Source organism: Carettochelys insculpta, chromosome 2 (assembly GCF_033958435.1).
Source record: "Carettochelys insculpta isolate YL-2023 chromosome 2, ASM3395843v1, whole genome shotgun sequence".
NCBI lineage: Eukaryota > Metazoa > Chordata > Testudines > Carettochelyidae > Carettochelys > Carettochelys insculpta.
This window is the reverse complement of record NC_134138.1, coordinates 53,152,052-53,166,711: the sequence shown is the minus strand read 5'-3', so window position 1 is coordinate 53,166,711 and position 14,660 is coordinate 53,152,052. Positions and strand designations below refer to the sequence as shown.

Here is a 14,660-nt window from a genome sequence, read left to right as displayed (position 1 = left end):
GACAGTCTTCAGCATGAGAACCAGTGTGAGGCAAGTATCAGAGGGTAGTTGTGCTAGTCTGTATCCATGAGAAGTCCTGTGGCACTATATAGACTAACAGATTTTTGGAGCATAAGCTTCTGTGAACAAAGACCTGCTTTGCCAGATGCATCTGACTGTCTTCATTAGCTTCAAATCTAGATAGCAGGATTGATTCCACCTCAGCATATGCTCACTGCAGAGCCTCTGAGGCATAAATTGTGGTTAGCAGTAGTGAAATTGCATCTTTCCCCTAAGTTTCTCTAATCCTTTATGGAGACACATGAACCCTTTGATTTAGCCTCCAGATATTCATTCTAGCCTGGATAAAAGCTCTAGCATACTTAAACAGATAACTGTAAGAGTGCCTGGGCAGTAGCACTGAATTTTCAAAAAGGAAGGGCAGAGACTCAGTCTTATGTGCAGTGTCAGATTTATCTGTGACTTGAGCAAGCAGTATTTCACTTTTTCCCTAGAGATCAAAATGTAAAGGTTAAAAGACTCTCTAACTTCAGTCTGCTTGATTGTGTAGGCAGCATTTAAAAAAAAAAACTGGTGGGTGGTTAAGCATATCTGAGTTATCAGAAATTTCTTAGTGTCAGAGGATAGAGGATGAAGGTTAAAAGGGACCCATCTGAGAATGATTATCTGAAGTGCTCCCCACTGCCAGGTTAAACATTAAAAGAAAGGAGAAGGCTACGGGCTCTTCCAGAAATTAAATTGGTCTTTATTCTGTGGTTCAAGTTTAAGAACCCTGGCACTAGCAACTGCTGAAGTTGTCCTGGGGAGAGAGACAGCCAACGAGATGGCAGTTCGAGCTGGGGAGAGGCGTTGTAGTCCACTCAAGGAGGGCAGTTGGAAGCTGGTTGTTAAAGAAGAAAGAGGGGAAAAGACTGTGCAGTGGTGAAAAGGGGATTGATCGGAGGAAGTTATATTAGAGAAACCGGACTGTGAAGATCAGGTGTAAGGAGTATGACAGGGAGGGGCACAGAGCCTATGTTTGGTGGGGTTGACCAGTGCACTTAAATGAGGTTCAACTGGGTCCCTCTCAGTTCTACCTTCACACACCAGTCTGGGACAGTGGAGGTCAATGCTGTACACTTAATTTGTAGCTATTTCCCACCCACACCTGCTATCTATATATGCGGTTTGTTTCACAGCTAGGCTTCACGAGCCACAGAACAGGCCTCCTGACTGCCTTCCTCCCAGCCCTTTTATAACCCCTGGCTAATTAGGCTGATAGCTGTTGCTATTTGCCAGACAGGCACAGACCTGCTCAACCAGCTCCAATATACTCCCCTTAATGGGGGCTGGCGCGGCAGGGGGCCGACTAAGTACTCCTTTCCCAGTACCCTGCTACACAGACAGTGGGAGACAGAACGTGTTTTGGATGTCTGGGAACAGATGTAACTCTCCAGGCAAGGGACTGTTGTTTGCAGCTGGACCTGCTGGAAAGAAGTTCTGTTATTATGCTATCAAAATAAAGGAGCATCACAAGCCAGAGAGCTGTAAAGCTGTGGGACAGTTGGTTTAAAACTAGACTGCTCAGCCAGCAAAAGGAAAAGTTGATTCTCTGTAGGGGGTGGGTGACACAGCATGCTAATGAAGTAACAGATTCTGTTGTGCATCATCATCATTATCAACAACCATGGACTCTGTGCCTGTTGGTATTCAATGCCTCTGTCACTATTTCCTTCCATCTTTCCCTGTCCAGTGCAGAGTGTCTTCATTTCTATAGACTAACTCAGCACCCATCTACTACATCATCTACCCGTCTCTGTGGGGTCTGCCTCTCCTGTTTGAACCACCCACTATGCTGAATACCAGCATCTTGACTTTTCGTTTGTCGTTCATTCTGCAGATATGAATGAATAGCTGTAACTTCCGGTGTATAACCTTTTGCAGTAGGTTCGGCTGTATCTTCTTACATAATTCCTTTTTGGTAACCTTCTGCATCCATTCTATTCTCAGGATCTTGCTATAACAACTCTTCTTGATTGCCAATATCCTTCTCTTCGAATCTTTCATTATCACCCGTATCTCACATCCCTACAACATACTGCTGAATACTCACATTTTCAAGATTCTCAGCTTTGTTCCTAAGCTAATCGCTTTGTTTTTCCAGACCTTATCCATTGCCTTCAAACTCGCTCTTGCTTTCGCTATTTACTTGTATACAAATAACACATTAATCTGATTACCAGACAGGCTATTTTTTTCCATTTGAAAGATAAAATAATTTGGTATAGAATAGATTTTTGGTTTTTTATCCTACAATGTAGCTCTAGATTTTGGCAAGGGAAGTTAGAAAATTTATTTAAGTTTCTACCCAAAAGTTAGTGATTTTAAAAGGTATAATACAAGATTGCCAAAAGTGGAAAAATTGCATGGTATTGTGGATGGAATTTAAATTTGCTGCCAAAATAGAGAAATTCTGTGTATTTTTGGAAATTGGGAGCAATGGGTCCCAAGAGGATTGGGGCGACATTGAAACTATGATCCCCAAGCATAACTGAGGGAAATATTTGCCTGTACTTTATAACGATAGGGCATGTATTAACTTTTTGGCATGATCAGCTCTGGTAGGCTCCATTCTTGGTTTCCTTCCAGTATCTAGTAAGAAAGGTAGTTTAATTTTTAATTGATCAAGAAGAAAATTGTAATCGTTTGTCAGGGAAAGATTTTTATTCCTGTAAAATCATTTAAGTAGAATGTTGATTGGTGTTCACTGAGCTATTCCCCAGTTTACTGGATATTGACTGAAAATTTTTCACCATATCTTTTTTGAGGAAGACTAGAAGATAGGGCAAGAAACATAAATTTGGTCAGGAACTAGCTGGTTTCTGAAGTTGACACTTCATTGCAGATAATGATGTTATACTTTCATATTTAATCTATAAATATGTGCCTCCTGTCAGGGAGAAACTCTATGCAGCTTTTATTGATCTAAAATCATCCTTTGATTCTTTTGAGAGGGACCATCTGGGGCAAACAGGAGATACCTGGAATATATCTGCATTTTTAAGATCTTTTCCCAGACGTTGGCTAAGATTAGAGCAGGTCAGGGTGGGCAATATTCTGACTCCATCTCAATTAAGACGGTGGTTTGTCAGGGCTATCACCTAGCCCCTTTTCTTTTGAACTTTTATATCAATTATACTTTAGCTTTAAAATGGATTCAGTGTTTTTTCTTTAAAAATAATTTAAAATCATGTCTTCTTATATGTGGATGATATGATATGGTTCTGTTACTGCAAACAGCAGGGGGGCAAAAGCATTTGTTCATTTGGTTAATACTGACAAGAGGAGGGCCTCTAGATAAATTATTAGGGCTATTGATTAGTCACAGTTAGTTCACATGATTAACTCAAAAATTTGATTAATTTCAGTTTTAAACACATGGTTAAACAATAGAATATCAATTTAAATGTAGTAAATATTTTTGGATCTTTCCACATTTTCAAATATATTGATTTCAATTAAAACACAATACAAAAATGTACAGTGTTCACTTTATATTGTTGATTACAAATATTTACACTGTGAAAACGATAAATGAAAAAAAAGTATTTTTCAGATCATCTCATACAAGTACTGTAGAGTAATCTCATTACCATGGAAGTGTGACACATAAATGGGAGATTTTTGTTACATAACTGCACTCAAAAACACAATAAGATAAAACTTCAGAGCCTACAAATCCCCTCAGTCCTACTTATTCAGCCAGTTGCTGAGCAGGGGCACGGGATCATTGGCTGGGACACTGGATGAAAAATCTGGCAATGCAGCGACACCCCTATGCACCCGTGTCCCATGGTTAGGGGGAAGTAGGAGTATGGGGTGCTGCAATCTCGGAAGATGATTTAGTACATTTGTCTTTAAGAACACTTTCACTGCAGATTTGACAAAACACAAGAAAGGTAGCAATATGAGATTTTGAAAGAGCTACATCACTCAACCCAAGGTTTCAGAATCTGAAGTGCCTTCCAATATTTGAGAAGGACAAGATGTGGAGCATGCTTTCAAATATCCTGAAAGAGCAACTTTCCAGTATGGAAACTACAGAAGCTGAGCTACCTCCCCACACCAACCAAAAAATATCAGCCTTCTGCTGGGGGCAGATGAGAAGAATGAATGTGTGTCAGTCTGCAGTGTTTTGGATTGCTATTGAGCAGAACCAATCATCAACAAGGATGCGTGTCTTCTGGTATGGTGACTGAAGCATGAAGGTACATCTGATTTTTTAGTGCATGTGGCATATAAATATCTTGTGGTGCCAGCTCCAATGGTGTCATGAACTGCCTGCTCTCACTTTCAGGTGACAGTGAATGAGAAGAGGACGGCAATATCTCCTGCAAGTATAAACAAACTTATTTCTCTGAGTGATTGGCTAAACCAGAAATAGGACTGAGTGGACATACAGGCTCTAAAATTTTCCTTTGCTTTATTTTTCGATGCAGTTATTTGCAAGGTTCTCTTTCACAATAAAAGAATTGCACTGCAGAACATGTATTAGGTGAATTAAAGAACACTATTTCCATTTTACCATGCAAATATCTATAACCAAAAATATAAAGTGAGTAGCCTACATTTTGTATTGTGTTGTCATTCTATTTTATCCAAAGCACAATATAAATTGTTTTTAGCTATGTATTCCTAGTATGTATGCACAGTATTTGCCAAGGCTATGCTTAGAGCAAGGGTGGGAAAACACTGGACTGCAGGCCGGATCCATTCTGTCAGGGTTAGTCCCAGGCAAGCTGCCATGTCTATATTTATCTGTGCCTCCTCAGGTATTAGGTGCCACATCCTGCCACTCCCATTGGCCATGAACGATGATCTGCAGCCAACGAGAGCTGTGATTGTCCGATACCTGCAGAGGTACAGGTAAATATAGTGGCGGCAGCCCATCAAGGATTAACCCAGGTGGGCTGCTGCTTTTTTGTTGGCCACCCCTGGCCTAGAGGAATAGCTCACTGGCTTCTAATGTGAATTTCCTTGGTTAGAGTATATTTAAAATTCTTTGCATTCTCTGGCTTTCTCAGAATTGAAAGTTATTCGATTTGTTTTAAAATATGAAATCCTTAATTTAATTGAAGGCAGGGAGTACCAATAAGTAACGGGATATGGGCAATTTTTTCAATTACAAAGATGTCACCTTGTTATCCCTTGTTAAAAAGATTCATGGGTATGCCAGCTATTCAGACAGTTTATGCAATAGTACCTTAAGAAAGACCTTGACAGATGTCCAGTTTCAATACAAGTGGAAAGGTTATTCAGAAAGCTGTTATACTATCACCAACATATTTAGATATGGGTGTCTGTGTGGCTCAGGGCAGGTGAAAATCCTACATCGTTATTTTTTGTATTGTGATCTTTATGGCCATTTGAGGTAAAAGTGGCTTTGTGTGTGGTGGGTGGGCTTCCCCCCCACCCCAGGGACGCTGGTCATGGATGACTTTTTCTGTGACCTCTCAGAAAACAGAATATTTGTTTGGAACTGACAAGCTAGCTGTGGTGCAAGGAGTTTCTCTCTATGCATTATTAGCCACTAAAACAAAGAAAAGGGAAATGATGCAGTGGTCATACCTGGTTTAATGATTTATGTTCCTTTTTAGTTACATTCATTTCAGTATTTTATAATTTCGATTTAGTTTTAAGTTCTACGGCATTATTTTTTTGTGCCGTGGCCTAAGACTAAGTTGCAATTAATAGGTTGTCATTTTTAAAACTCTCCTATGAAATTAGTTTCTACCATTACAGAATTCTTGTTCAGCTTACATAAGAAACCCTAAAGTCATTGCGGCTAGTCACATTTGCAAGGTGAGCAGGTTTTGACCCTCTTGTAAATTCATACATGTCTTGACTCAAAGTAATACGCAGTTATGTTCACACCTGTGCAGAGAGAAAGAGAGAGACCTTCATAAGCATTTGCAGCATTGTTGAACAAGAATAGTCAGGAACCTTTGGAGCAGGTTTTCCTTCCAAACCTGAATTAGATAGAATATTGTCTATATATTGATGTAAACCAATTTCTTACTCAGATGGGTCCTTCAGGTCAGTGGGTCTACTTGAGGGAGTTAAAGAAGCATGTGCCTGTTTGCTTAAGAGACTGTTATCAAAATGAAGTGAATAGAAAGACTGATTTCCATAGGCTTTGGCTCAGACCCTGAGTGACACCATTCACTGTAGCTATAATTGATACAACTCTTTCACCCACTCACTTTTCCGTCTCTTCTGTCATCTGTATTAACTTTTAAACGTTTGAGTAATTTCTTCTCATATTTGTTTTAGGTTTAGATGTTACGATTCAAAAGCTTCTGCTTCAAACAGCTGAGCCAATATTTGGTAATATCTCACAAGTAAGTGTTGAAAACTCAATGTGTGATATGCTCAGAATGAAAGGGCAGATCTTCAGTTTACAGTAGTTGAAGATTTGCCCTGGATTGTGATGCGAGAAGTAGTAATTTCTCCCCTTGGCTTGCTGGATTCTAACAAACTAACTAGGAATACCAGGTATGATACAAATATCTGTAGATATCAGTATTTTTACACTTGTCTGGGAAAAAAATTGCAAAGTGAGCGAAAGCTGTTGTCAGTTAATTCACCTGCTAATGTATGTTGGTATTACTTGCAGCTATATTTTGTGACAGCACAAGAATTTACAATAGATTCTCACCAGTCACAAGAATGATATTTGATTTCACTTTGTCAGAAGAGTTTTAAAATCTTCAAAGAACCCTTTTGAAATAAAATTTCCTGAATCGCTCAGACAGGATATGTGCTATTTTTAGCACTGTTATGGGGATCTGTGTAAGCTGAGTATAAGGAGCCACATTCAGTGCTGTATTTTTTGGGAGTTACAGCACAGAAGACACTGCCCAGGTAGAGTGAACTCTAAGGTGACTTTAAGCTCCCTTTGTGCCATTCCGCTTGTGGGCTGTTCCAGGGGCTGTTCCGCTCTTGTCCACCTTCCAACTGGGTGTTCCACAATCTCTAATAGCCAGAGAAGAGTGTGGCCACTCTTTTTTATTGCTCTAGCTCTGGCCAAAGCATCCCTCTAAATTGGGGCTGGAAGAAAATTGGACCGCCATCTATATCTTGCCTATGTCTGGGAGAATGCCACAGGGAGAGCTATTATGGCTCATTTACTTCACAACAACCAGCTAAAGAGGAGCAGGTATCTGTCCCTGGATGCTGTTAGTGCAGGAGTTAAAATAAAGCTTGGACACAGTGAAATATTTCAGTAAATGACTAAATCAGTTGCTTTTACCTGTTTGGAAAATGAGGTTTGAACAGATCAGTGATGAAAACACACCTCTTCAGCCAGTGGAAAGGAGCAAGTGTTATTAGGAGTAACATGGGAAGAATCTTGATCCTGACCAAACTTTGTTTTGTTTAAAAAGAACCAAAAACCTTTCACACAGGAGTAATTTATTTATTCAGCAACCCTAAAGTAAAAACAAGTAGTCTTGGCATGCATATGTGGGGAAACAGACTAATGGGAGGAATCAGATTCCATTTTCTAGTCATCAACGTGCAAACTGACTGCAATGATTCTATAGTTATACTAGCTTCACAGAGAACAAAATCTAGCTTTTTTAATTAAATCAATTACAGTTGCTGACAAAGATTCTAGTTCAACAAGGTTTTTCAGCATGGAGTAGCTACAGGCCTTGAATATGTAGTGCTGTACCAAATCCTGAGCATTAAGTTGCCTGACATTGTTCAAAAAATCACCTTATTAAACAGATCTGGCTTTCTTTCAGTCAAACATTCCATTTGAAAGTGGCGTTGCATGCTTTACAGGCATGTTGCCAAGATGGATAAAAATGACCCAGCATATCACCATCTTAAATTCTCCATCCCTGATCAAAAGAGAGAACATGTTCACCCTACCTAGTACTGCCCCTGGGCCTCCTCTGTAATTTAAGGATTTGCAGGACTGAGACAGATTTGAGAACTTCAACATACGATACCTGAAGCTGTCACCCATGGTCACTCCAGGTGGAGCAGTGGTCCTTATTAGACTGTGTATATTTGTAAAACCCATAAGTCAGTGTTTTTCAAACTGTGGGGGGTCACAAATATATGGGGGAGGGGGTTGTAGTATTGCCAGCCTTATTTCAGCACTTCTTTCATAGCTGAGTAGTTGAGAGTGGTGACTGCTGGCTGGAGGTCCAGTTTTTAAGGCAAGACCATTGCCTGGCAGCAGTACTGTGGCCCCCTCCCTCTCAGGAAAGATTTCATGGAGGAGAGCAGATTTCACTTTTAATTACATTTTTAATGACTCTGAAGTTGGTAGGCCCCTAAAGGGAACCTAACAACTAAAACTAGAACTGTGTGCTGGAAATAAGAATCATGCGGCGGCACTGAAAAATTAAGTCAAGTAGGTAGAAAAATGACTCAGTTTAATAATAGTATTCTTGGAGTGAGCACTAAAGGATGGACTGGAAGTGGAAAACTTCATTCAGACAGTATAATAGTATTTTATTCAGGAAGACAAAATGATATTCACACAGAGGCAGCTGTGTTACCTTTTCGTTAAACAGTAGCACAAGTGCTACAAAAATGAAATCCAGTTGACGCACAAAATTTTAAGAGCACATTTTGTTACAAATCATTTTACAGTTGCTATTAGCCAGTGTTACACAGCTACTCAGATACTAATAAACAAGTAAAAGTCACATGCTGCCACAATCTGAAAGATGTACTAAGCCGAGTTCCTGCTTATGATGTCATTCTGGCTATGGGTGATATGAAGGCCCAAGTTGTTAATGACAGCCCAAGCTTGGATCATGACACAGTAAACATAGAACTGAGGGGCAAATAGACAATTCTAAAAGTTTTGTTAAGCTGTATTGTATGCATACTCTGCGTATTGGGAGAAATACCTTATCTCCAGGAATAAAAATACTAACAACAGAAGTCAGAAGACAGAATTACTGATGAACAATTGTATCAGAGATTGAAAAGAGCAGGACAACAGATAACAACATATAAGAAGACCACTGAGAAATGTGTTGCTGTCATGGAAACAGACTAAATCAGAGCAAGAGCAGGCGCTTACAGCTGGAGGTTGAAAGACTGGGCTGCAATATGTCAGAAGGCACAAGAACATCTAGTAATAAAAGTAAAGCACATGCATGAGTACCCTGCTGGATCATGGCACCTGAAAAAAAAATCTAAAATCTATTAATTAGTTGAACTTCAAGACCCTTTTGTCCTATTACTGTGAAATACCCATTTCCCACAAACAGTAACCATTTGGGGAAACCCCTCCCCCATGTACACAATTTAATAATTTATTTAAAATGAAGCCACAAAGTAGTTCCTAGTCAGATACTAAGCACGTTTACAATCAATTTTAGGAAGATTACGCAATTGTCATATCAAATATTTAGAATACATTTAAACACTTTATAATTTACTCTGGTACATGTATACTTTTTAATTAAGCAACCATGTTTATTTTACTCTAACAAATAGTGTTCAAACTTAAAATAGAAATACAATTTTTTGTTAGTAAATCTAACATCTTCTCCTTTTATGTAATCTCTTCTTTTGGCCCTCAAGGTCCATGAGCTGGGAGTGCTCTAGGTCAAGGCACTGGCATAAGGCAGCATTTTCCCTTTCCTTGGTTGCTTACATTGGCACTGGGAGTGGGTAGAGTGTATGTTCTCATCTCCAAGGTGTAGGAGAGCTGTTGGCCTTGGGCCTATAGCACAGCACTAGGATTGAGGCTACCTTAGTTATGTCTCTTTCTCTACAACAGACTGGGAATGTGACTTTGGCAAAATATTTACATTCAGTGTGTCCACCTGTACATTAGAGATAATAAAACAAATTCATATGTACCTCACAGAGGCATTTTGAGGCTTAATCAAGCAGGCCTGGATTGTTGCTAGTGCTAACACTGCCATCCTAGGCTGGTGAGGAGATAAGGCCCACCCACAGCAGCCCAAACTACCTGGAATGTGGTTCAGGGATCCTGGCTACTACTTCCTTCTGTGGCAGAGAGAGGGCCAGTGCATAAACACAGCCATTGCTCTGCTCATCTAACACAACAGCTGGGTTGGTGAAAAGGGAGAAATAAACTGTTCTCTTATCAGGACTGCTGTACATTTCTTCTACCATCAGAGCAAGAGGGCCCCAGAAAAGGCATTGTCAGTAAGTCAGAGTTTCATCCCTGCTGCTCCCTTTGCAGGTGGATACCTCATCACATTTAGCCTAAACAGACAGTCTGGCCTTTTGTTTATGAGGGGCTCTAAAATTCACAGATGAAAGAAACTAGATGAGGACAACACTGTGAACCTCTTCTGCTGGGTGAATAATTACTTATTCCCGTGGTTCAGCTGACTTCAGTGGGGCTGTTTGTGTGAGCAGGCATGCCCACCCATGTCAGTAAAGGTTTCTTCTTTCTATTCATCCCAGGCCAGATTCCAGAATTCTTTCTCAAACTGGGCAGTGCCTTACTCCTCTGACGTGAGTGAAATACTCATGAAGGAAATTATACCTCAACACAAATGTGAAGGGTGGAACATTGCTATCTGTTAGCTGCAGGAGTGGGAATACAGACAAGTCAGCTTTCTCAGCTTCTAGAGGAAGGGAGTGCTCTGTATTCTTATTTCCCAATGCAGGGGCTGGAGGCAGAAGGTAGCAAGGGAGAAAGACATGTCACTCAGCTAACTCACCCTCCCAGATAGCACACTGAAATGCTGACAGGGACCTATATCAAGAACTTCCTGGCTAAATACAGGTGCTAGAGTGGATGTCCTTCTTACTGTAGCAATTCCCCACAAATATTTTCTTTTAAAATATAATTTACTTTCCTACTAAAAACTAGAACTTCCATATCTAGTATTAGAGCATTTGTTTAAAAATATTAAAACTCTCTGAACTTGGACTGTCATGTTGCCATTTGGCTTTCATTTTTCTTGGTGTTTCATATTACTGTTGTTGATGTAAACATTCTGTGGGAAAAGAATATCACATCTTTGTTTTCCATTTGAAACCTTGGAAATACTACAGCAACCTGATTTATTATTTTGACTATAACAATACCAACATTGAAAAAATGATTGTTGCTAACTCATAAACTTTACTTCTTCCTTGGTCTAAAACTTGAAGTGTTATTTTTCAAGTAACAAATTTTGTAGCGGGAAGGAATTTAGCAGAATTGAAGGAGAATAAAAAGAAAAAATGTCCCTTTGAGAGGTAGGGTTGTCTAGTGGTTTGAGCTATTGGGAGTGGAGAGATCTATGTCTTAGCGCAGATTGTATGGCCTTGAGCATCACTTCACCTCTGCCTCAGTTTCCCTATGTGTAAAGTAAGAATAACAATACTTACCTCCTTGTCATCACTACGACACTGGTAGGTTTAGTTATTTAATGTTTGCAGCGTGCTTTGAGGAGGAACTTTTTATTTATGTTTGGGGAGGACTAATGGTAGTATTCTGTTTCGGTGTGAAAGAAATTGGAGGATTGCTGGTGGGTAATGTGATGTGTGAAAATTTCCAGTGAGATAAGCTAGGCAAGAGGGTGCACTTGTGCTCTGCATTTGCAAATGCGCACAGCTTCGCTGCCAATCAGCCTGAGATTTTCTGGATGGTGAAATGAAACAGAGCAAATGATACGTAATACATAATTCAGGTACTCCTTTTCATGTTTCAGAAGTTTTTCCAGGCCCACTTCTGTCTTTGCACAAATGAAAGCTGTTCATGAGGCTCTAAAGCCGTGTCTACACATGCGCGCTACTTCGAAGTAGCGGCACTAACTTCGAAATAGCGCCCGTCACGGCTACACATGTTGGGTGCTATTTCGATGTTAACATCGACGTTAGGCGGCGAGACATTGAAGCCGCTAACCCCATGAGGGGATGGGAATAGCGCCCTACTTCGAAGTTGAACGTCGAAGTAGGGCACGTGTAGACGATCCGCGTCCCGCAACATCGAAATAGCAGGGTCTGCCACGGTGGCCATCAGCTGAGGGGTTGAGAGACGCTCTCTCCAGCCCCTGCGGGGCTCTATGGTCACCGTGTGCAGCAGCCCTTAGCCCAGGGCTTCTGGCTGCTGCTGCGGCAGCTGGGGATCCATGCTGCATGCAAAGGGTCTGCAACCAGTTGTCGGCTCTGTGGATCTTGTGTTATTTAGTGCAACTGTGTCTGGGAGGGGCCCTTTAGGGGAGCGGCTTGCTGTTGAGTCCTCCCTGTGACCCTGTCTGCAGCTGTGCCTGGCACCCTTATTTCGATGTGTGCTACTTTGGCATGTAGACGTTCCCTCGCAGTGCCTATTTCGATGTGGTGCTGCGCAATATCGATGTTGAACGTCGACATTGCCAGCCCTGGAGGATGTGTAGACGTTATTCATCGAAATAGCCTATTTCGATGTCGCTACATCAAAATAAGCTACTTCGATGTAGGCTTCACCTGTAGACATAGCTTAAAAGACATAAATCAATCATATTTTGCCCCTTTGCACCATGACCATGTAACAGAATATCAACAATACTGTCTCCACAGGTACAATGATTTGGAACAGCTACAAAATCTTACAATCACAAATGGTAAAACAGGAGCTTATGCCACGATTTTCTCTGAAATCGACGAGGTTGTACCACATCCAAAGTTAGCCATATTTGTTCATATTAATTTTTCCAAATCTATATTATTCTCTTTTTAGTTAAGAGAATGATCTGTTTTAGAAGGTAGGATGAATATTTCTCTGAGCGTAATGAGAAGGCATAGCATAGAATGTTGTGCATGGTTTGGTGGGCCAGAGAAAAAAACGTCCTGTGGAAAAGGTGACAATTCTGTTTTTCAGTTTTCCTCCTGCTGTAAACACACCCATACTTAATGATACTTTGACTAATGAAGGTAAATGATAATTGTTGCCACATTTGCATCAATACAATGGGACTAATATTTCCACTTTCCTGTCAATTAAATACTGAAATACAGTGCAGCTCACTTAACTGAGAATTACTAATTTGGATATCTTCTTAATTGTGATGTTTCCCAGGGATGAATGATGCTTAACTGAGATAGTAATTCTGCTTCTTGTGAATTCTTTTGACCACAAAAGTGGTGCTAATTTATTATGGCTTATATTCATCACACCTTCTCTGGTGAATATGCATTGCTCTGTGAGTAGCCACTTTGAAACCTACATTAGTAGTCCCCATGGTTTCAACATGGCTACTCAGAGAGAAATTCAGCATGAGTAGGTGTAATGGACTCTAGGCCATAATAAATGAAAAAATGTTACTGAACAGGAGTAACATTGCCAGGCTCCTGCCATATAAGTGATACCTGATTCTGGATCAGCACCGAAGGGTCCTGTGCACCTTATAGACTAACAGAAAGTTTTGAGAAAAGTTCTGTTAATCTATAAGGTGCCACAGGACCCTTCGTTCCTGTTACAGATCCAGACTAACATGGCTACCCCTCCGATACCTGATTCTGGATGAATCACAGGATTTCAACTGTGCAAAACAAAATCCTGTCAGGTGATTTCAACTTCCAGACATAGATGGCCCCTACATTTTTCTTACTCTCAATAAAGGGATCATTATAGAAGCTGCCTGATGATGGAGATAAATGATCCAAGAAGATCCTTTATGAGGACTTTAACTGTGATAGACCTTACATCTGAGCTTACTCCTTCCTTATTTTGCTTCCATTTTCCTTTTAATTCCTGCCTTTTCTCTGCATGAATTTTCTCTTCTGTGTCCAAACTCTTCCACAGTGTAAATAGCAGCTGTGAGAAAATTTCAATTAACCTTTGGATTTTAAAAACAAACTGTTTTAACTGGGTTGGCTGCTTAATCCAGAACATGCATCAAATTATGCCTCAGTTAAGATTCTATTGTTTAAAAATATTTGTATATTGCTGCCATCTCAGGCAAAAATAATGGTATAATCTAACCATGGTGCTCAAAAACAGTATTGGTCTTATGGCATATGCCAGTGCCTATGCAGATTCGAGTACCAAATGGTAAACCATTACAGTTCTTAGAATAAACTAGGTCAACATTAAGATAAGAGAATTCAGAGCTATTTTTTCCTGACTCTTCTATAATGAACATTTGTTCTTTAAAATGCCAATTCTGTGAAAGATGATAAAATAAAAAAAGATTTGTATTATATCTGTAATTAGCCATACAAAAAAGATTCCAGTACTACAAGTTAGTAGCATTAATTACTGAAATCCAATAGCAATAATATATTTTGAGGATGAATAGACATTAATGGAAGGTTTTGGTACAGCTTATAGTTCTAAGAGCAGATAGGAAAACTACTCAGAGCTCTAGTCATGTACTAAAGGATTGTTGACACTGGCTTCTTCTTGTCAGAAAATGAGGGAGGGGGTGAATGAAAGGGGGTTAAGTTTGGTTTTGTGTAAATTTAGCGGCCATGAAAGATTGATTGCTCTAGAGACAGAAGACTAGAGCTGGATGAGCTCACTGAAACATTAGTCGCTTTGTGCTCTACTTGTGAGAGAGTGTAAAAAAGTGTAGTAACGTGTAACTATCAAAACAAAACCACTTTTTGTATACATGTACACACATACACACACACACACAGACTCAGTTCCAGCTGTTTCACTACTCTGGAGATTTAAATTATCCCCTTGGAATACCTCT

General features: G+C 40.0%; 1 protein-coding gene across 1 annotated transcript in view; it reads left to right on the top strand.

Annotated features, from left to right (window-relative positions):
• Positions 1 to 14,660, top strand: part of CNBD1 (cyclic nucleotide binding domain containing 1) — a 350,612-nt gene that overhangs the window by 313,825 nt on the left and 22,127 nt on the right. Inside the window, exon 10 of the mRNA XM_074985440.1 lies at positions 6,313 to 6,380. Within this exon, the coding sequence (XP_074841541.1) occupies positions 6,313 to 6,380 (68 nt within the window). The remainder of the gene's footprint in view (positions 1 to 6,312; positions 6,381 to 14,660) is intronic.